The sequence below is a fragment of the Oncorhynchus nerka genome, linkage group LG2 (assembly GCF_034236695.1).
Source record: "Oncorhynchus nerka isolate Pitt River linkage group LG2, Oner_Uvic_2.0, whole genome shotgun sequence".
Classification (NCBI taxonomy): Eukaryota; Metazoa; Chordata; class Actinopteri; order Salmoniformes; family Salmonidae; genus Oncorhynchus; species Oncorhynchus nerka.
The window spans coordinates 5,779,030-5,802,870 of NC_088397.1; the positions used below are offsets into that span (position 1 = coordinate 5,779,030).

The window sequence follows — 23,841 nt, forward strand, 5'->3', positions numbered from 1 at the left end:
GCAACTGTAAGTGCATTTGTAAATCAAGACCTTTCTTGAGTTGGGCTCTGGGATGGCGCAACTGTTGAGAATGTGAGTTTATGGTTGTGTGGGGGGAAAGGGTTGAGTGTGTGTGGGTGTATGTGTGTATCCCACAAATGTTGCGAAGGAGTAAAAGATGTTAGGGACGATAAAGGATGATCCAGAGCTATATATAATACAAACCGGGGTGAGGGCGATGGAAAGGCATTTGGCAGTTGATCTACTTCAACTCAGTAAATGGAACTGTGTGCTCTTTTCGAAGGATGGATCCCAATCTGTTCAGGGCTATGGGATACGGGGGGGTCGGGGGTGGTCTGCCGGGCATTGGGATGACAACCCAACTCGGGATGAGGGCTTTTAGCAGGTGGAATAGTAGGGACCAATTGGAGGTTTACCTAGTAGCAATGCAAATATCATGGTACAGCTATATAGACACTCAATCATCATGTAATGGTACGTTTATAAACATATATTTTGATAAATAGAATTGAAAGTTGTCTCATTATGGTAAGTGGTGAAATAAGTATAGCCAGTTACAATCGTAATGGCCTAGCAGGTAATAAGAAAAGACGATCAGTATTTACCTGGCTAAAAGAGAAGGAATATAATATCTATTGTTTACAGGAAACCCATTCAACAAAAAATGTACTGGGGGGCGAAATATATTTCTCCCAGGGGGCAAAGAAATTCAAAAGGGGTGATGGTTTTAATTAACAGTAATTTTGATCCAAATGTACAAATAGTCCAAACAGATTATCAAGGTAGATGGATTATTTTAAATATGTTATTGGACAATAAACAGATATGGCTTATTAACCTATACGGTCCGAATAATGATGATCCAAGCTTCTTTGAAAATATATATAAGAATTTATCAATACTACAAGCAACACTAGACTCTATTATTATGGTGGGAGATTTTAATACGGTCTTAAATACCTCTATGGACCGGAAAGGAAATCGCACTACAAACGATCACCCTCAGGCACTTAAGGAATTAGTGGATATATGGAGACTTAAATACCCTGACCTAGTGAGATACATGGCGGAGGCTTAATCAAGCTAGTCGTCTTGACTACTTTCTTATGCCATTCTCTCTGGCACCAAAAGTTTAAAACGTGTTGATAGGGGACAGAATGTGGTCGGATCATCACATTATTGGCATATATATATATATATATATATTACTCTTACAGAATTTCCACGTGGGCGAGGATATTGGAAATTTAATCAAAGCCTACTAGATGATAAATTGTTTAGAGCTAGGACAGGAGAATTTATAACTGACTTTTTCAGACATAACATAGGTACAGCAGATCCCCTTATTGTATGGGACACTTAAGTGTGCCTTTAGAGGCCATGCAATTCAGTACTCATCTATAAAACAAAAGCGATTTAGATCAAGTGTCCATATTAACAAAGGAAATTGAAGGACTAACAGTACAGTTAGATGGCAATAAAAACGGTACCATAGAGGCACAGAATAAGTGGAAAAACAAAAAGAAATGGAGGAACTTATTCAAGAAAGATCCAGTGTAATATATTATAAAAAATAAAGCGAACTGGATGGAATATGGGGGAAAATGCACCAAATTCTATTTCAGTCTTCAATATAGAAATGCTACCAAAAAAAACTATTACAACTTGTTACAAATGATGGAGTCACGCATGATTCATCAAATGATATTTGGAAAGAGGAAGTAAAGTACTTTAAGAATATGTTTTTGTTTCAGGCTCCTCCATCTCCACTAACTGAAACTAATTGTATGGATTTTTTTCCTAATAATAATGTTAAAATTAACATCTGTACAGAAAGACTCATGTGAAGGCCAAATTACAGAGGAGGAAATGCTTGATGCAATTGGGGCCTTTAAGGATGGGAAAACTCCAGGGCTGGATGGCATACCAGTGGAAGTATACACATTTTTTGTATATATACTCAAAGGACCATTATTAGCATGTTTTAACCACTCCTATATAAATGGTAGATTATCAGACACACAACAAGAAGGTCTGATATCATTATTGTTGAAACAGGACCCAAGTGGTGTATATAAAGATCCACTCCATTTAAGAAATTGGAGACCTCTTACACTTCAGTGTTGTGATGCAAAAATCCTAGCAAAACGCTTGGCGCATAGAATTAAAAAGTATTGTCAGCTATTATTCATAGTAATCAGACAGTTTTTTTTACATGGACGATACATTGGAGATAATATAAGACAAGTACTGGAAACAATAGAATACTATGAAATATCAGGGACACCAGGCCTGGTTTTCATAGCTGATTTTGAGAAGGCTTTTGATAAAGTACGACTGGAGTTTGTATAAATGCCTAGAATATTTCAGTTTTGGGAAATCTCTTTATAAAATGGGTTGAAGTTATGTATAGTAACCCTAGGTGTAAAATAGTAAATAATGGCTATATCTCAAAGTTTTAAACTATTTAGAGGAATAAAACAAGGTTGTCCACTATCGGCATATCTATTTATTATTGCCATCGAAATGTTAGCTGTTAAGATTAGATCAAACAATAATATTTAGGGATTACAAAATCCGTGGCTTAAAAACTAAGGTGTCATTGTATGCTGATGATTTATGTTTTCTTTTAAAACCACAATTAGTCTCTCCACGGCCTCATAGAGGATCTAGATACTTTTGCTATTCTCTCTGGATTAAAACCAAATGATGATAAGTGTACTATATTACGTATTGGATCACTAAAAAATGCAAATTTTACATTACCATGTAGTTTACCAATAAAATGGTCTGACGGAGATGTGGACATACTCGGTATACACATTTGGTTAGCAAGCGGCGATGATCCAGATGAAAAGGTTCAGAGTTTGCTGGTAGGAATCCGGAGGATATGGAGAGAAAAATAGGTCCGGTTTGCTCTGGTTTGAAACGCGTTGTAAGAACTGGCGAGAGCTGTCCGAGCTAAAGGTAAGCTGCTGACCGCTAGCAGTGGTGGGCTGACTGATAGCTGGTAGCTAGTTAGCTAGTTAGCTTCAGTTGAGGGATTCCAGTTCTGAGGTAAATAGAAATACTTTAGGAATAAAAACAGATCCACACCACATTGGGTGAGGTGGGTTGAAGGAGAGTATTGGAAGTTGAGGTTTAGGAAAAATATTAAAAAGAATGCGAAGAAAAAGATATACAAGACAAAGACGACTGACTGCTACGCCATCTTGGAACTGAGTGGATGTACATAAATTTCTCAAGGTAATTTAATAATCAAATCAATTTATTTGAGATTTCTGAGTTCGTTTTACATGCTATTGGTTTTGTGTAAAATTCACGAGCTGGGAAAATGGCGGCGCCCACTCTGTCTGCGTCAAAGAGAGGCAATTTCATGGTCGCACTACTGTTTTGAAGCTGAATGTAATGATGATCAGTCCTACATGTGTACTAATATTCAGACACATTCAGTTTCTATCTTTGTCTATAAATGTTAATATGGTGTGAACGGGAAATACAATTGGTTTTTGATTTAAATAATACAGTGAAAACAGGGTTATTCAGGAAAATAGTACATAGTGCTGCCTAAAACATACTGCAACCTTGTACTGAATGGTTTTTGAGTTGTTTATTAATTTATGTAAATCCAAGAAATCTACTATAGGTTAAGTTTAGTTACGTTGTGTAGCGTGTACTTTGTCTAATTTGAATGAATTCTTGTTTTGTTGTCAATGCTTACCTACCTGATCTATTGAAATGAGATGGACAGGAGCTCACTGGAGCTGAGTACCAGGAGCTGAGTACCAGCACCTCAATGTTCTACTGCTTGAGCTCATGTTCCTCTTATAGAATATTAGCTCTACAGTATTGTGGCGCTCCTGCATCTAAATATAAACAGTACCCCGCCACCTAAAATGAGTATCAAACTATTTCAGTCCAAGTCAAGCACTGAATTAGATAATTGCACAAGAAGAAATAGAATATATTTTAATAGAGAGTGAAGAGAGTGCCGGAACTGTCAAGACAATAACTTTTTGTCTGTTTCTCATTGTTACTACAGGACGACTAGAATTAAGTCTGAGGCCGGTAACATCAACAGTGACGACAAACTCAGCCTGCCTCTCTCCTTCCACACTGAGTCCAAACCTACAGTCACTGGGTCCTGATTGTGACAGTGGAGCCCAGTTTGCACTGCAGGATCCAGAGATGGCATCAGTGAAGCTGGAAGACTGCAGTCAAACACTGGAGCTGAATGTCAACATTAAAGATGAAGAAGTGGAGGAGAAGATTGGGAAACCTGTTTCTCATGGTAAGAGCAGGTTCTATCTATGAAAAGTTGCAGTAGAACTGTTTCATGATAAACTGTTTCAATGAGAAGGTAATGTTACTTCATGCTACTCCTACTTGCATGGTTTGACACCAGTATTGCCAGCATTTGTTTTATTCACTGGGATATCTGGAGTGCTCAAAGAGTAGTACACCTAAGTGGTGAAGTAGACAATCTGCCAGTGTTTTAAAGTTCTATGAAATGAGTCTTTAAAATAAAATAAAAACATGTTTTACCTTTATTTATCTAGGCAAATCAGTTAGGAACAAATTATTAGTTACATTGACGGCCTACCCCCGGCCAAACCCGGACAACGCTGGGCCAATTGTGCGCCACCCTATAGGACTCCCAATCATGGCCAGATGTGATACAGCCTGGTTACTAACCCTTTGATAGTGAGTGGAGGATGATATGGCTTTTACCCACTTTTAGAATAGTTCTGTTCCCTTTTCTATTGTGCAGTCTACTGATATGAATATGTATGTCTCCCGGTACAGCCAGAAGAGTACAGGCCACCCATTTGAGCCTGGTTCCTCTCTATGTTTCTTCCTAGGTTCCTGCTTGCTGGCAAGTTTTTCGTGGCCACTTTGTTTCTACATCTGCGTTGCTTGCTCTTTGGGGATTGAGGCTGGGTTACTGTAAAGCACTTTGTGACAGTTCTGATGTAATAAGGGCTACATAAAATACATGTGATTGACATGTATATCACATCAACTGACTGGTTCTTCTGATGTTGTTCACACAGGAGACAATGTTGAGACATCCTCTACATCTAGAGAGCAACAGCAGGAAGATCACAGAGCTAAGAGGTCTCACCCCTGCCCACATTGTGAAGAGATTTTCCCATTTCTATCAAAGCTGAAAGTACACCTAAAAATACACACAGGAGAGAATCGGTATTCCTATACTGACGGTGGGAAGAATTTCACAACATCCAAGGCTCTGACAGTTCATCAGAGAGTGCACACAGGAGAGAAGCTGTTCTCCTGCTCTGACTGTGTAAAATGCTTCACAACATCAACTAGGCTAAAAGTTCATCAAAGAACACACACAGGAGAGAAGCCTTACATCTGCTCTGACTGTAAGGCGAGTTTCTCTCTACTGCGCAACTTAAAACGACATGAACGTATACACACAGGAGAGAAGCTTTACTCCTGCTCTGACTGTAAGGCGAGTTTCTCTCTACTGTGCAACTTAAAACGACATGAACGTATACACACAGGAGAGAAGCCTTACTCCTGCTCTGACTGTGGAAAGAGTTTCTCTCTACTGGGCCACTTAAAAAGACACCAACATATACATACGGGAGAGAAGCCTTACTCCTGCTCTGACTGTGGAAAGAGTTTCTCTCGACTGGGCCACTTAAAAACACATAAACATACACATACAGGAGAGAAGCCTTACTCCTGCTCTGACTGTGTAAAATGCTTCACAACATCAACTGAGCTAAAAGTTCATAAAAGAACACACACAGGAGAGAAGCCTTACTCCTGCTCTGATTGTGTAAAATGCTTCACAACATCAACTAGGCTAAAAGTTCATCAGAGAACACACACAGGAGAGAAGCCTTACATCTGCTCTGACTGTGCTGCGAGTTTCTCTGTACTGTGCCACTTAAAACGACATGAAAGTATACACACAGGAGAGAAGCCTTACTCCTGCTCTGACTGTGCGGCGAGTTTCTCTCTACTGTGCAACTTAAAACGACATCAACGTTTACACACAGGAGAAAAGCCTTATCACTGCACTGACTGTGAGAAGAAATTCTACAGATTGGGCCATTTAAAAAGACACCAATGTATACTTAAAGGAGAGAAGTTTTCTCAGACCAGCTAAGATTAGACACTCCACTTAATTCTCATGTCATTAAATAATTGGCAATGTTGAATTGAATCAAATGAAGAAAGCGTAGAACACTCAATTGTTATCCTGTTGTTTCTCACTGTGAGAGAACTGTGCAGAGGGAATGGCGCATTATAGAATGTTAGCCTGTCTTTACTTTACTGATCAGTGTACACCTTGACAGTTTTGGTGAGTGTTGTTAGCATCTACTGTAAAGATATTGAGATGACCTTGGATTTGCCCTTAAGGTTGAATATCCTTTGTGAGGCTTCTCACAGTGGAGTCTGATGGGTAACTGAGTGGTACTGCTTCACTCTGCAGTTTTCTGTGGGATTGAGCTAGTAGACACAACATGCACTGAGTGTACAAAACATTAACGACACCTGTTCTTTCCTTGACATAGACTGACCAGCTGAACCCAGGTGAAAGCTATGATCCTTAATGATCTAGTTGTTGTGTATTTATTATAGATCCTCATTAGCTTTCAACAAAAAACAAACTGCGATTGCAGTGGGCTAAGGAATGAAAACACTGGACACTGGAAAATTGGAAACATACTGCCTGGTCTGATGAATCCCAGTTCCTGCTGTTTCATACTGATGGGAGGAAATGGTGGAAAAAGTACCTAACTGTCATACTTGAGTAAAAGTAATGATACCTTAACAGAAAATGACTCAAGTGAAAGTGAGTCACCCATTAAAATACTACTTGAGTAAAAGTATTTGGTTGTAAAGATACTTAAGTATCAAAAGTAAAAGTATGAATAATTTCAAATTCCTTCAATTAAGCAAACCAGACAGCACATTTGTCTTTAAAAAAAATGTTTAGTACGGATAGCCAGGGGCGCACTCCAACACTCAGACATCATTTACAAACGAAGCATTTGTGTTTAGTGAGTCCGCCAGATCAGAGGCAGTGGGGAGGACCAGGGATGTTATCTTGATAAGTGTGTGAACTGGACCATTACCTGTCCTGCTAATCATAAAAAATGTAAGGGGTATTTTGGGTGTCAGGGAAAATGTATGGAGTAAGAAGTACATTATTTTCTTTCGGAATGTAGTGAAAAAGTTGTCAACGATATAAATAGTAAAGTACAGATACGCCCAAAAAACTGCTAAATTAGTTATTTAAAGAAATTATTCTGATAAAGGGGTCAAATTAAAAACAAACAAAATATATAAATAGTAAAGTACAGATACAACTAAAGTAGGTCTTTAAATAATTTTTACTTAAGTACATTACACCACTGCATGCATCCATGCCGTGTGTCAGCATTGTAGGCTGGTGGTGTGATGGTTGGGGTGTTTTCAGGCCACACATTGGGCCTCTTGATAAAAGATGAGCAATGTTTGAATGCCACAGGATATCTAAAGAATATCAGGTGCCTCCCTTCACTGCAGCAGTGTATCCATCTGCAAATAGTTTTCTTCAGCAGGATTATGTCACAAGGCTTGTCCAGGAATGGTCCAAGAACATGACAGACAATTCAGTTTACTGTGGGAGGAGATGGAACGAGCTATTCAGAGTAGACACCTTGGACAGTCTATGCACCGATGAATTGAGGATGTTCTGAGGACAAAGGGGGGTGCAACTCAATATTAGGAAGGCGTTCCTAATGTTTTGTACACAGTGTATATCAGATAAAGATGGGGTGGTCAGTTTTTAGCATTGGTATGGGTGTATTATTTTATTACTAAACTTTTGTTTAATGATTAACAGACTATGAATCTACTGCTTGTTTATTAAATTGTCTTTAATACTTGATTCATTATTGTAGTCATTGATGATGAATCTATTTGAATAACTGTATTGAAGTTAATTGATCTGGCGGCAGGTAGCCTAGCGGTTAAGAGTGTTGGGCCAGTAACTGAAAGGTTGCTTGTTTGAATCCCGAGCCGACTAGGTGTAAAAATCTGTCATTGTGCCCTTGAGCAAGGCAATTAACTCTTATTTCTCCTGTAAGTCTCTCTGGATAAGAACATCTGCTAAATGACAAGAATGCAATGAAAAATAATGTTTGTACATACATTTTTTTCTCTCTTGTGTATAATTAAATTAAATGAAATAAACTGTTTGAAGTGACATACTGTATAAACAATACACAACATTACCACTTTGTTTACCCTGGTCAGAGGGACAGGACCATAGTAAACTAGACTATGTAACTGCTGTTGTTAGTAGCCTACAGTTTCCATGTAATACAGCATGTCAGATCACTAATGATTAGGTGTTTAGGCTGCTACATTTCTGCTTATGTCTTTTGGGAGTGATATGTTATCAGGCTAAGTAACTACTAGGTACATTATTTACCCATTTCAATCTTATACCAACCAACCCTATGCTTGGTGTGACTGTTATGGTCAGAACAGACCATCTGATATGCCCTTAAATATTGTAATATGCAACCTGGAATTAAAATGTAAGAGGACCAGTGCTTCTACAGTGAATCACATCTTGTGCTGTTTGAGAGAGATGTTGTTAGACTGCATTGTATCGTTGTTTCCTCTTCTGAGTGCACTGGTGGGCAACAATATAATTTCAATTCACAGAGACAATGAATATTTCAAATACTTATTTTCCACCACAATTTGTAAATAAATTCATTAAATCCTACAATGTGATTTTCTGGATTTTTTTTCTCATTTTGTCTGTCATAGTTGAAGTGTACCTATGATGAAAATAACAGGCCTCTCTCATATTTTTAAGTGGGAGAACTTGCACAATTGGTGGCTGACTAAATACTTTTTTCCCCCACTGTATGCCTTGATGATACTCAGAGACATGTATTTACCACATCAACATCTTAATTTCTAAAGTAATGTAAAATATTATCCTAAGAACAAGCATATGAGGTTCACATATGGGAAAAATCATCAATATCAATTGTAATTTAATACACCGTTGCCACAACAATATGTAGCGTGATGGTAATGACTTAGCGTTGTGGTAATGACAAAGTGTGGTGGAAATGACATTTCATAGAAAACAACTGATGAAAAATACCATGAAACATTAATGTCACAGTAGTACATGTTTAATTTGATTGAAGATATAGAACAGACCATTTGTTCCAATTCATCCCAAAGGTGTTCGATGGGGTAAAGGTCAGGGCAATGTGCGGGCCAGTCAAGTTCTTCCACACCGATCTCAACAAACCACTTCTGTATGGATCTTGCTTTGTGCGCTGGTACATTGTCATGCTGAAACAGGAAAGGGCCTTCCCCAAAACTGTTGCCACAGAGTTGGAAGCACAGAATCATCTAGAATGTCATCGTATGCTCTAGTGTTAAGATTTTCTTTCACTGGAACTACTTGAAATGAATTCTCTCTCACCCTTGGTAGTTACTAACCCTTGTGACAGTGGCAGTTTGGAACTCGGTAGTGAGTTGTCATGTCTAAATGTTGATATTTAACCCTAACCCAGTAACTCGGTAGTGAGTTGTCATGTCTAAATGTTGATATTTAACCCTAACCCAGTAACTCGGTAGTGAGTTTTCATGTCTAAATGTTGATATTTAACCCTAACCCAGTAACTCGGTAGTGAGTTGTCATGTCTAAATGTTGATATTTAACCCTAACCCAGTAACTCGGTAGTGAGTTTTCATGTCTGAATGTTGATATTTAACCCTAACCCAGTAACTCGGTAGTGAGTTGTCATGTCTAAATGTTGATATTTAACCCTAACCCAGTAACTCGGTAGTGAGTTTTCATGTCTGAATGTTTATATTTAACCCTAACCCAGTAACTCGGTAATCAGTTGTCATGTCTAAATGTTGATATTAGCATGCTAACTCCACGGTCTTAAGTAATACTGTTACATATACCTGTTTGACAGACTAAATTATAGGCTATTATCCATATATTTTGTCAGCCTATTCCTTCAGTCACCATTAGAGTTGAATATTTTCCCGGGATTTTACAAATATGCCACCCTGAGTGGGGCAGCGGTCTAAGACACTGCATCTCAGTGCTAGAGGCATCACTACAGACCCTGGTTTGATTCCAGGCTGTATCACAACCGGCTGTGATTGGGAGTCCCATAGGGCAGAGCACAATTGGCCCAGTGTCGTTCGGATTAGGGTTTGCCCAGGGTAGGCCATCATTGTACTTGTAGTTCTTTATGATAGCCACATTAGCAGCTAATTAGCATTTCATTTTTGAGCAGGTTGAGAGCCTCAAATTCCTTGGTGTCCACATCACCAACAAACTAACATGGTCCAAGCACACCGAGACAGTCGTTAAGGCAACTGCTCGGCCTCCGACAGCAAGGCACTACAGAGGGTAGTGCGAACGGCCCAGTACATCACTGGCGCCAAGCTTCCTGGACATAATTATATCTACAGCTGAGAAGTTTTTGGGCCTCCAAGACTTCACAGACTACTGTCGCCAGAAAATGTTTCACCCTTAGTGGATCTGCACTGCGACTGCTGTGTTAATGCTTATCAGTTGCCATGTACAAAGTATCAAAATACTAAAATACAACTTAAACCGGACTCTAAAATAATTTAATTTAAAAGTTAATTGTATTTTGTTTTATCACGGAAACAATTAAAAAATATGGACAAATAAATAAATAAATGTTAATTATATACAGGCGCCCGTGTAATCATCTGCCAGAGAGTAGCCCCAACCGTCCCGAGCCCCAAGTAATACATTTGGGCCAGATAACTCTCACCGGATTCGGCCCGAGCTCAATCCCCGCATCCTCGGGCCACATGATGTCGGCGGAGTCTGACTCTCAGCCGAGTGCCCCGACACACAGCCGGAATCCGCCCAGATCCACTGTGCAAGCTGGGGTGGGACAACATTCCACAGGCCACAATCGACAGCTTGATCAACACTATGCAAAGGAGAAGTGTCCCAGAGAAGGAGGAGGAGCAGCAGGATAGGGCGGGAGCAGCAGCTACCCCCTTCTCATGTAATGGGGTAGGGCCAACCCAAGGACCCCGAAATGCACGGACGGTGTTAGTGGGGGAACAGGAAGTTCCCCACAGGCACGCACCATTCTTCAGAATAAAAAAAAGCGCCAGAACTGTGCAGTTAAGAAGGTAACTTTTGTGCCCGTTTCATTTTATTACTACAGGTACGTAATAGCACGTTTAAACTTTCTAATGTCGAAAGAACATGTCATTCCATGCTAGGTAACAAATCCATTAAATTATTATCACGTTTGGTAAAGGTTTGATGTGTTATTTTTGTGTCAAACCGAGTGGAGATCGTGGTGAAGTTAAACTATTTTACAAGTCACGTAACTAGAGACGTTGGTGTTAGTTTTAGTGGATGTACATATTCTGCTCAGGTTAATTTGAATAAAGAATCAATTTATTTGAGATTTCCGAGCTTCATGTTATCGGTTTTGTGTAAAATTCACAGGCTGTGAAAATGGCGGCGCCGACTCGGACTGGGTCAACGGACTAAAGTGCAGACAATGTTACGGTTGCGCAACTGTTTTGAAGCTGAATGTAATGATTGTTGGTTTTCTACATGTGTACTAATATTCAGACACATGCAGTTGTTTCTATCTTTATCTATACATTTGAGTATGGTGTGAACGGAAATACTGCTGGTTTTTGATTGAAACAACGAAGACGCGCGGTTCTTCAGGAAAATAATACATAGTGCTGCCTGAAACAAACTAACCCTGTAATTCATGGTTTTTGAGTAATTTTATGTGAATTTAGGAAATCTATATATTAAGTGATCTTACGTTGTGTGTCCTTTGTGTCTAATATTAATGCATCAATGTTTTCTTGTCAATCCTTACCTACCTGATCTATTGAAATGAGATCAGTTCTTGACTTGGACAAGAGTTCACCTCCAAATGTCTACTGTTTGAGCACATGTTCTTCTTATGGAATATTAGCTTAGCAGTGTTGTGGAGCTCTTGCACCTAAATATAAACAGTACTGGCACCTATTTCAGTCCAAGTCAAGCACTGAATTAGTTAATTGAACAAGAAGAAATATAATATATTTTTAGAGAATAAAGAGGGTGCCAGAACTGGCAAGACAATGTTTGTCTGTTTCTCTTCTACTACTTGCCGACTCAGGTATGAGGCTAGTAACATCAACAGTGAGGACAAACCCAGCCCTCCTCTCTCCTTCTGCACGGAGTCCAAACCTACATTCACTGGGTCCTGATTGTGACAGTGGAGCCCAGTTTGCGCTGCAGGATCCAGAGATGGCATCAGTGAAGCTGGAAGACTGCAGTCAAACACTGGAGCTGAATGTCAACATTAAAGATGAAGAAGAGGAGGAGAAGATTGGAACATCTGTTTCTTATGGTAAGAGCAGGTTCTAAGTTTGTTTCATTCCAGCTTCCCACTGTGCAGGACAAGTTGCAGTAGAACTGTTTCATGATGAACTGTTTCAATGAGAAGGTAGAAGTGCCCATTATTTATATTCTAACTATATAATTAGAATAATCATTCTATTTCCATGATTCCAAAAGTTCACCTTGGTGTTTTGATCTAAATTGCAACACTTGGTTAATAATAAGCCCTAGTATTTTTGCCCATATCGTGGCAGTGTGTAAATTACCTCAAATGAGTGCAGGAAATTGTTTTAGGTTGAAGTTGAATTGAACAGTATAAAACAATCAGAATTGAGAAAGACCCATTGAATTCATTTAGAATATAAGTGTTGCCACCCTGGGGTCACGCACTACTCATAAAGCAAATGTAGAACTTTTATTAATCAAAAACATAAAATACTGTCAAAAATGTGAAAAATGCCATGGTGTGATATTTTGGCCACATCGCCCAGCCCTGTCAGAGCAAAAACCAGGCCATAAGGTCGAAGGAATTGTCCGTAGATCTCCATGGAAGGAAAAATTCACAAGCTGGTAAAATGGCGGCTCCCACTCGGTCTGCGTCAACGGACTTCAGTGCAGACAGTGTGGATGCAGCAGAGACCATTCCAGCTTCAAAACAGTAGTGTGACCTTAAATGTAATGATTATCAGTTTCTACATGTGTAAAATATTGACACATTTAGTTTGTCTGTCTATGTATTTCTATATGGAAATACAATTGTTTTTTGATTGAAATAATACCATGAAGAAGGTTAAGGAAAATAGTACATAGTGCTGCCAAAAACAAACTGTAACCTTGTACTAAATGGTTTTTGAGTCTTTTATGCATTTATCTACTACAGGTTAAGTTTTAGCTCAAATGTATTATGAAGCTCCTGCACCTAAATATAAACAGTACCAGCACACAAAATGAGTATCAGCAACTATTTCAGTCCAAGTCAAGCACTGAATTAGATAATTGACCAAGAAAAATCAAAAATATTTAATAGTGAATAAAGAAAGCGCCAGGACTTTGAATACACAACTTGTGTGTCTGTTTCTCCTCTAGTACTTGCCGACTCAGGTATGAGGTCGGTAACATCAACAGTGAGGACAAACCCAGCACTCCTCTCTCCTTCTGCACTGAGTCCAAACCTACAGTCACTGGTTCCTGATTGTGACAGTGGAGCCCATGAATCAGAGATGACATCAGTGAAGCTGGAAGACTGCAGTCAAACACTGGAGCTGAATGTCAACATTAAAGATGAAGAAGAGGAGGAGAAGATTGGGACATCTGTTTCTCATGGTAAGAGCAGGTTCTAAGTTTGTGTTTTTCATTCCAACTTCCCACTGTGTATGAAAAGTTGCAGTAGAACTGTTTCATGATGAACTGTTTCATGATGAACTGTTTCATGATGAACTGTTTCATGATGAACTGTTTCAATGAGAAGGTAGATGTTATTTCATGCTACTGAGATGTGCATGGTTTGACACCAGTATTGCCAGCATTTGTTTTATTAACTGAGCTATCTGGAGTGATCAGAGAGGAGACTAAAGAAGTGAAGTAGACCAACTGCCAGTGTTTAAAAGTTCTATGAAATGAGTGTGTAGTTTCTAACCCTTGTGATAGTGAGTGGAGGATGATATTGTTCCACTAGATGTCAACCGTATGTATACATAGTTTCAGGCTTGTTTTTTGAAAAACAAACGAGTAATGGTTGTTTATCCATGGGGAGCACTAAGAGAAAATTAGTCTCTTTGCCCGCGTGAACGAGGGCGCGCTCTTCGTAATTTTCCTTTCCTATTGAACATACTAGACGCCGTATGAAGTATTATCGTTTATTTAGATATTAGAGTAACTGAGAATGAATTAGTCTAGTTACCTGCCTTCCTGGTAAAGTCCTAATGGCAGGGGATTTTAATTGCTCCTGATCTAGATCGCTCCTCTGGTTTAGACACTTCCCACTAACGGAGTAGAAAGAAATTACAGCTTTTCATTAAGGACTTATATCTATGTGAACCTTGGAGGATTCAGAACCCGAGTAAAAGGGAGTATTCCTGTTACTCGTCAACATTTTAAATCATTTTCTCGTACAGACTACTTTTTAGTTTCTTGCTCATTGCTTCCCAATGTAGCAGGAAGTGGATATGATAGTATTGTTCTGAGTGACCGTTCCTCGGTGTCGTTATTCTATAGGGATACAAAACTAGTAAAAGGATCCTCTAGATGGCATTTGCATCCCAGATGGTTACAGGACCCAAACTTCTTACATTACGTTGGAGTGCATATAGATGTTTATTTTACATTGAACACTGACCAAACGTCATCGAGTACCAGATGGAAGGCTGTCAAAGCACATACTAGTTATGTGAAATATCACAACAAGATACATATCTAGCAAGATATGTGAAATATTACAGTATTTGTTTGAAAAGTAGGAAAGAATAGCTCCACCTATAACAGTAACGCTAGTTAGTGAAGCCTGAGACCAACGTTACAGTATGGACAGTCCAAAATAGTTGTAGATGATCCACAACACAGGGTTTTTTGCTAGTAGCTACCAAGTAACAAAGTGGCCTTCACATATAGCGTTAACATAGTATACCATGATACGGTTACAAACCAATAAAAGTATCAAAGATCAGAAATGAACAGCCTCCATGAGGAAAAGATGCCATTGAATATGTGCCATGTTACCCAAAGTTCCTTTGCATGTGAGTGTCAATCATATTAGTCCAAGGATATGATTTGAAAGGCCTCCATCATTCTTAAATGGAAGAAGTTTGGAACCACCAAGACTTTTTAGGAAGCTGGACTCCCGGCCAAACTGAGACATCAGTGGAGAAGGGCCTTGGTCAGGGAGGTGACCAAGAAGCCGATTCTCACTCTGACAAAGCTCCAGAGCTCCTCTATGTTGAAGGGAGAACCTTCCAGAAGGACAACTATCTCTGCAGCACTCCGCTAATCATGTCTTTAGGGTAGACTACCCAGATGGAAGCCACTCTTCAGTAAAAGGCTCATGACAACCTGCTTGGAGTTTGCCAAAAGACACCGAAAGGACTCCGATCATGAGAAACAAGATTCTCTGGTCTGGTAAAACCAAGATTGAACTCTTTGGCCTTAATGTCAAGCATCACGCCTGGAGGAAACCTGGCACCATCCCTACAGTGAAGCATGTTGGTGGCAGCAGCATGCTGTGGGGATGTTTTTCAGCGGCAGGGACTGGGAGACTAGTTGGAAAGTACAGATAGATCCTTTATGAAAACCTGCTCCAGAACACTCAGGACCTCACAATGGGGGTGACGGTTCACCTTCCAACTACCCTAAACACAAAGCTAAGACAACACAGTAGTGTCTTCAGGACAAGTCTCTGACTTGAACCCAATCAAATATCTCTGGAGAGATATGAAAATAGCTGTGCGGCGACACGTCTACAGAGAGGAATGCGAGAACCTCCCCAAAACAGGTATGCCAAGCTTGAAGCGTCATACCCAAGAAGACTCAAGGCTGTAATCACTGCCAACGGTGCTTCATCAAAGTATGGAGTAAAGTAAAGGTTCTGACTATTTATGTAAATGTGATATTTCCATTTCGGGGGGAAAAATGGAAATGGTTCCAATAATTTCTCAGTGATTTTTAGAAACAATAAAAGTAAGGGCTGCGTTTCGTGTAAGCTTACCCTGGCGTGACGTTTTGATAACCATGGAAATTTATCTCGGACTAGGTGACTTACCAATATATTAGTCTCTATTTCCTCTCAGATTATAAAACGCTAATAAGCATCATTGTAGACATTAGGGGTCGACCGGTTAATCGGAATGGCCGAATAATTAGGGCCGATTTCAAGTTTTCATAACAATCGGAAATCGGTATTTTTGGGTGCCGATATATTTTTATTTTTTTAATTTAAAAAAACATTTTTTTTAAATAATTGTATTAAAATAATTTTGATATTTATTTAAAAAACTTTTTTTACACCTTTATTTAATCTTTATTGAACTAGGCAAATCAGTTAAAGAACACATTCTTATTTTCAATGACGGCCTAGGGACGGTGGGTTAACTGCCTCGTTCAGGGGCAGAAAGACAGATTTTCACCTTGTCAGCTCGGGGGATCCAAATTTGCAACCTTACAGTTAACTCGTCCAACGCAATAACGACCTGCCTCTCTCTCGTTGCACTCCACAAGGAGACTGCCTGTTACGCAAATGCAGTAAGCCAAGGTAAGTTGCTAGCTAGCATTAAACTTATCTTATAAAAAACAATCAATCATAATCACTAGTTAACTACACATGGTTGATGATATTACTAGATATTATCTAGCGTGTCCTGTGTTGCATATAATCTGACTGAGCATACAAGTATCTAAGTATCTGACTGAGCGGTGGTAGGCAGAAGCAGGTGCGTAAACATTCATTCAAACAGCACTTTCGTGCGTTTTGCCAGTAGCTCTTCGTTGTGCGTCAAGCATTGCGCTGTTTATGACTTCAAACCTATCAACCCCCGAGATGAGGCTGGTGTAACCGAAGTGAAATGGCTGGCTAGTTAGCGAGCGCTAATAGCATTTCAAACGTCACACGCTCTGAGCCTTGGGGTGGTTGTTTTCCTTGCTCTGCATAATAACAAAAGAACATGTCATTCCATGCTAGGTAACAAACCCATTAAGATATTATCACGTTTGGTAAATGTTTGTTATTTTTGTGTCAAACCAAGTGAACGTGATAAACTATTTTAAGTCACACAGAAACTTTAGGTTTGCCTGAATGGATGTACATAATTTCTTCATGGTAATTTTAATTAATTAATTAATTTGAGATTTGAGTTCATTTGGCATGTAATTGGTTTGTGTGAAATCCGTGGGCTGGTAACAGGGCGTGCCCACTGTCTGCGTCAACGGACTGCAGTGCGGATGCAGAGAGACAATTTCACGATCGCACTACAGTTTTGAAGCTGAATGAAATTATTATCATGTGTAGTAAAATTCAGACACAGTTGTTTCCATATTTATCTGTAAATGTTTCTATGGTGTGAACGGGAAATACTATTGGTTTTTGATGTGGTTATACAGTGGAGACGAGGTTATTCAGGAAAATAGTACATAGTGCTGCCTAAAACATACTGCAACCTTGTACTAAATCGTTTTTGTCATTTGTGAATTTAGGACATCTACTTTTGATTAAGTTCACTTATGTTTGTGTAGCCTAATTTTAAAGTGTGTCCTTTCTAATGTGAATTAATTCATGTTTTGTTGTCAATGCTTAGCTACCAGATCTATTGAAATGAGATCAGTGCTTGACTTGGACAGGAGCTCACCTCAAATTTCTACTGTTTGAGCTCATGTTCCTCTTATAGAATATTAGCTCAACGGTGTTGTGAAGCTATTGAACCTAAATATAAACAGTACCTGCACCTATTTCAGTCCAAGTCGAGCACTGAATTAGATAATTGAACAATTAGATAATTGAGAAGAAAGTCTTGACAGTTCCGTCAATTTCTAACTTTTTGTCTGTCTCTCATTGTTACTACAGGACGACTAGAATTAAGTCTGGGAACATCCGTGAAGTTGGAAGACTGCAGTCAAACACTGGAGCTGAATGTTGACATTAAAGATGAAGAAGAGGAGGAGAAGATTGGGGAACCTGTTTCTCATGGTAAGAGCAGGTTCTCTCTGACTAAGTTTGTGTTTCATTCCAACTTTCCACTGCATGAAAAGGTGCAGTATAACTGTTTCATGATGAACTGTTTCAATGAGAAGGTAGATGTTATTTCATGCTACTCAGACTTGCATGGTTTGACACCAGTATTTGTTTTATTTACTGGGCTATCTGAGAGTAGACTAAAGAAGTGAAGTAGACAATCTGCCAGTGTTTTAAAGTTCTATGAAATGAGTCTGTAGTTACTAACCCTTGTGATAGTGATTGAAGGATGACACGCCCCCTTTTTTAGCTTTCAACTCTTTTATAATTGTTTCATTCCCCTTTTGTGTTGTACAGCAGCCTACTGATATGAATACATATGTCACCCCTTTGGGCCTGGTTCCTCTCTATGTTTCTTCCAAGGTTCCTGCTCTTTCTGGAGTTTTTCCTGGCCACTGTGCTTCTATATCTGCATTGCTTGCTCTTTGGGAATTATAGGCCGGGTTTCTATAAAGCACTTTGTGACAGCTGATGATGTAAAAAGGGCTTCATAATATACATTTGATTGACATGTATATCACTCCAACTGACTGGTTCTTCTGATGTTGTTCACACAGGAGACCATGTTGAGACATTCTCTACATCCAGAGAGCAACAGCAGGAAGATCACAGAGCTAAGAGGTCTCACCACTGCCCATATTGTGAGGAGATATTCCCATTACAATCAAAGCTAAAAATACACATAAGGATACACACGGGAGAGAATCTGTATTCATTCACTGACTCTGGGAAAAGATGCACAACATCAGGGGCTATGACAGTTCCTCAGAGAGCACACACAGGAGAGAAGCCTTTCTCCTGCTCTGACTGCGGGAAGAGTTTCTCTCAATTGGCTTTCTTAAAAATACATGAACGTATACATACAGGAGAGAAGCCTTACTCCTGCTCTGACTGTGGGGTGAGTTTCTCTCGACTCGATGCCTTACAAACACACCAACGTATACATACAGGAGAGAAGCCTTACTCCTGCTCTGACTGTGGAAAGATGTTCTCTCAACTGGGCCACTTGAAAAGACATAAACATACACATACAGGAGTGAAGCCTTATTCCTGCTCTGACTGTGTAAAATGCTTCATAACATCAACTGAGCTAAAACTTCATCAGAGAACACACACAGGAGAGAAGCCTTACTCCTGCTCTGACTGCGGGAAGACTTTCTCTCAATTGGCTTTCTTAAAAATACATGAACGTATACATACAGGAGTGAAGCCTTACTCCTGCTTTGACTGTGGACATATTTTCTCTCAACTGGCCCACTTGAAAAGACATGAACATATACATACAGGAGTGAAGCCGTACTCCTGCTCTGGCTGTGTAAAATGCTTCATAACATCAACTGAACTAAAAGTTCACCAGAGAACACACACAGGAGAGAAGCCTTACTCCTGCTCTGACTGCGGGAAGTGTTTCTCTCGAATAGGTCTCTTAAAAACACATGAACGTGTACATAGAGGAGAAAAGCCTAACCACTGACCTGACTGTAGAATTTTTTTTAAACAACAGCTGAGCTGAAAGGTCAAGAGGGAACCTTACTTTTGCTCTTAATGTGGCAAGAGTAACTCAAGTGATAGTCACCAAGTAAAATACTACTTGAGGAAAAGTATTTGGTTGTAAATATACTTAATTATCAAAAGTAAAAGTATGCATAATTTCCAATTCCTTAAATTACCCCTACGGGATGGGTGTCTCTAAACTGGGACGGTTGTAGCTAAGGTGTGCTAGTCTGACTAGATTGACGTTGTATACAACAGCCATCTTTCCGGGACATAGACATATCTTATATGTGCAGAAAGCTTAAATTATTGTTTATCTATCTGCAGTGTCCAATTAACAGTAGCTAATACAGTGAAAAAAGACCATGCTATTGTTTGAAGAGAGTGCACAACAACAAACTTATCGCGCAAATGATTTGATACATTCACCTCTGAAGGTAAATAATGTATTTTCATTCAGTCATCTTGCTCTGATATGTCATCCTGAGGGTCCCAGAGATCAAATGTGGCGTAGTTTCCTCTAATAAAATCAATTTTTATGTTCAAAATGTAGGAACTGGTTCTACGTTTTTTTTTCAAATATATTCTTTTACACCTTTATTTAACTAGGCAAGTCAGTTAAGAACCCATTCTTATTTTCAATGACGGCCTAGGAACGGTGGGTTAACTGCCTCATTCAGGGGCAGAATGACAGATTTTCACCTTGTCAGCTCGGGAGATTCAATCTTGCAACCTTACAGTTAACTAGTCCAATGCTCTAACCACCAGCCTCTCATTGCACTCCACGAGGAGGCTGGCTGTTACGCAAATGAAGTAAGCCAAGGTAAGTTGCTAGCTAGCATTACACTTGTCTTATAAAAAACAATCATAATCAATAGTTAACTACACATGGTTGATGATATTACTAGTTTATCTAGCTTGTCCTGAGTTGCATATAATCGATGCGGTGCGTATCGTTGCTCCAATGTATACCTAACCATGAACATCAATGCCTTTCTTAAAATCAATACACAGAAGTATATATTTTTAAACCTGCATATTTAGCTAAAAGAAATCCAGGTTAGCAGGCAATATTAACCAGGTGAAATTGTGTCACTTCTCTCGCGTTCATTGCACGCAGTCAGTGTATATGCAACAGTTTGGGCTGCCTAATTTGCCCGAATTATGACAAAACATTGAAGGCTGTGCAAATGTAACAGGAATATTTAGACTAATGGATCTCACCCCTTAGATAAAATACGGAAAGGTTCTGTATTTCACTGAAAGAATAAACCTCTTGTTTTCGAGATGATAGTTTCCGGATTCGACCATATTAATGACCCAAGGCTCGTATTTCTGTGTGTTATTATGTTAGAACTAAGTCTATGATTTGATAGAGCAGTGTGACTGCGCGGTGGTAGGCAGCAGCAGGCCCGTAAGCATTCATTCAAACAGCACTTTCGTGTGTTTTGCCAGCACCTCTTCGTTGTGCATCAAGCATTGCGCTGTTTATGACTTCAAGCCTATCAACTCCCGAGAGGAGGCTGGTGTAACCGATGTGAAATGGCTAGCTAGATAGCGGGTGCGCGCTAATAGCATTTCAAACGTCACTCGCTCTGAGACTTGGAGTAGTTGTTCCCCTTGCTCTGCATGGCAAATGCTGCTTCGAGGGTGGCTGTTGTCGTTGTGTTCCTGGTTCGAGCCCAGGGAGGAGCAAGGAGAGGGACGGAAGCTATACTGTTACACTGGCAATACTAAAATGCCTATAAGAACATCCAATAGTCAAAGGTTAATGAAATACAAATGGTATAGAGAGAAATAGTCCTATAATAACTACAACCTAAAATGTCTTACCTGGGAATATTGAAGACTCATGTTAAAAGGAACCACCAGCTTTCATATGTTCTCATGTTCTGAGCAAGGAACTTAAACGTTAGCTTTCTTACATGGCACATATTGCACTTTTACTTTCTTCTCCAACACTTTGTTTTTGCATTATTTAAACCAAATTGAACATGTTTCATTATTTGTTTGAGGCTAAATTGATTTTATTGATGTATTATATTAAGTTCAAATAAGTGTTAATTCAGTATTGTTGTAATTGTCAATATTACAAATACATTTTTAAAAATCGGCCAATTAATCCTTATTGGCTTTTTTTTTGGTCCTCCAATAATCGGTATTGGCGTTGAGAAATCATAATCGGTCGACTTCTACTTGAAACAGTGCAGTAATGTAATTCTTCACTGGATCAGTCAAACTGAGCACACACTGATGCCACCTGGTGGCCAAAATCTAAATGACACCTAGACTCCTATCTGAAAGTATGGCCTTTCTCTTGCATTTCAAAGATGATGAAAAAGAAACTGTTTTTTGTTTGTTTTATCTTTTACCAGATCTAATGTGGTATTCTCCTACATTAATTTCACATTTCCACAAACTTCCTTTCAAATGGTATCAAGAATATGCATATCCTTGCTTCAGGTCCTGAGCTACAGGCAGTTAGATTTAGGTATGTCATTTTAGACACATTTTAAAGGGTACGATCCTTGAGGGTTTAAGCAAACCAGACCGCACAATCGTCTTGTTTAAAAAAATATTACGGAGTGGGGCGGCAGTGTAGCCTAGTGGTTAGAGCATTGGACTAGTAACCGAAAGGTTGCAAGTTCAAATCCCCGAGCTGACAAGGTACAAATCTGTCGTTCTGCCCCTGAACAGGCAGTTAACCCACTGTTCCTAGGCCGTCATTGAAAATAAGAATTTGTTCTTAACTGACTTGCCTAGTTAAATAAAGGTAAAAAAAAATCAAATATATATTTTTTTAAAGCCAGGGGCACACTACATCACTGACATCATTTTAAAATGAAGCATTTGTGTGTTTAGTGAGTTCACCAGATCAGAGGCAGTAGGGATGACTAGGGATGTTATCTTGATAAGTGTGTGAATTGGACCATTTTCTGTCCTGCTAATCATAAAAAAATATAACGAGTACTTTTGGGTGTCAGGGAAAATATATGGAGTAAAAAGTACATAATTGTCTTCAGGAATGTAGTGAAATAAAAGTGGTCAAAAATATAAATAGCCAAGTGAAATAACAATACCCCCAAAAATCGACTGAAGTAGTTCTTTAAATAATTTTTACTTCGGTACTTTACACCACTGCCTGCATCCATGCCGTGTGTCAGCATTGCAGGCTGGTGGTGTGATGGTTGGGGTGTGTTTTCAGGGCTCACATTGGGCCCCTTGATAAAAGTTGAACAATGTTTGAATGCCACATGATATCTAAACATCATTGTCAATCAGGTGCATCCCTTCATGTCAGCAGTGTATCCATCTGCAAATGGATTCTTTCAGCAGGATTATGCCCCAAGACTTGTCCAGGAATGGTTCCAAGAACATTACAGAGAATTCAGCTTACTGTGAGAGGAGATGGAACGAGCTATTCAGAGTAGAGATCCACTCCCAGCCAACTTGACACGATAGTAGGAAGCATTGGAGTCAACATGGGCCAGCATCCCTGTGGAATGTTCTCAACACCTTGGACAGTCCATGCCCCGACAAATTGAGGATGTTTTGAGGACAAAGGGGGGGTGCAACTCAATATTAGGAAGGTGTTTCTGATGTTTTGTACTCTGTATATCAGAAAATATGGTCTGATGATCAGTTTTCAGCTTTAGTTTGGGTGGATTATTTTATATTACTAAACAACTTTGTTTAATGATAAACAATCTATGAATCAAATACTTGTGTTTATTAAATTGTATTTTAATACTAGATTCATTATTTTAGTCATTGATGATGAATGTATTTGAATAACTGTATTGAATATAATTGATCTGGTGGCAGGTAGCCTAGTGGTTAAGAGTGTTGGGCCAGTAACTGAAAGGTCGCTGGTTTGAATCCCGAGCCAACTCGGTGAAAAATATGTAATTGTGCCCTTGAGCAAGGCAATTGACCCTTATTTGTCCTGTAAATTGCTCTGGATAAGAACATTGCTAATTGCCAAAGCGATGAAAAATGTTTGTACATGAATTTATGGGCAGCTGCTTTTCTTTTGTGTATAATTAAATGAAATAAACTTTTTGAAGTGAAAAACTGTATATACCTATACACAACATTACCACTTTGTTTACCCTGGCCAGAGGGACAGGCCTATTGTAAGTCAGCATGATATTTCAGTGTATTGATGACAAATCTAATTAATTTGCTAAATAAATCATATTATTCAATA

The 23,841-nt window shown here is 39.2% G+C and overlaps 1 protein-coding gene across 7 annotated transcripts in view; it reads left to right on the top strand.

Annotated features, from left to right (window-relative positions):
* Window positions 1-23,841, top strand: part of LOC135573307 (gastrula zinc finger protein XlCGF57.1-like) — a 103,440-nt gene extending 79,599 nt beyond the window's left edge. For 2 of the 7 annotated variants that reach the window (XM_065022169.1, XM_065022181.1), the window contains exons 4-7: window positions 12,201-12,434; window positions 13,511-13,747; window positions 17,970-18,092; window positions 18,695-20,181. In XM_065022169.1, coding sequence (XP_064878241.1) covers window positions 12,201-12,434; window positions 13,511-13,747; window positions 17,970-18,092; window positions 18,695-19,611 — 1,511 coding nt within the window. In that variant the 3' untranslated portion in view covers window positions 19,612-20,181. Of the gene's footprint in view, window positions 1-4,042; window positions 4,292-5,054; window positions 8,768-10,755; window positions 11,235-12,200; window positions 12,435-13,510; window positions 13,748-17,969; window positions 18,093-18,694; window positions 20,182-22,913 lie in introns of those variants that run through there. The other 5 variants (XM_065022196.1, XM_065022218.1, XM_065022202.1 and 2 more) reach the window with 5 other exon arrangements.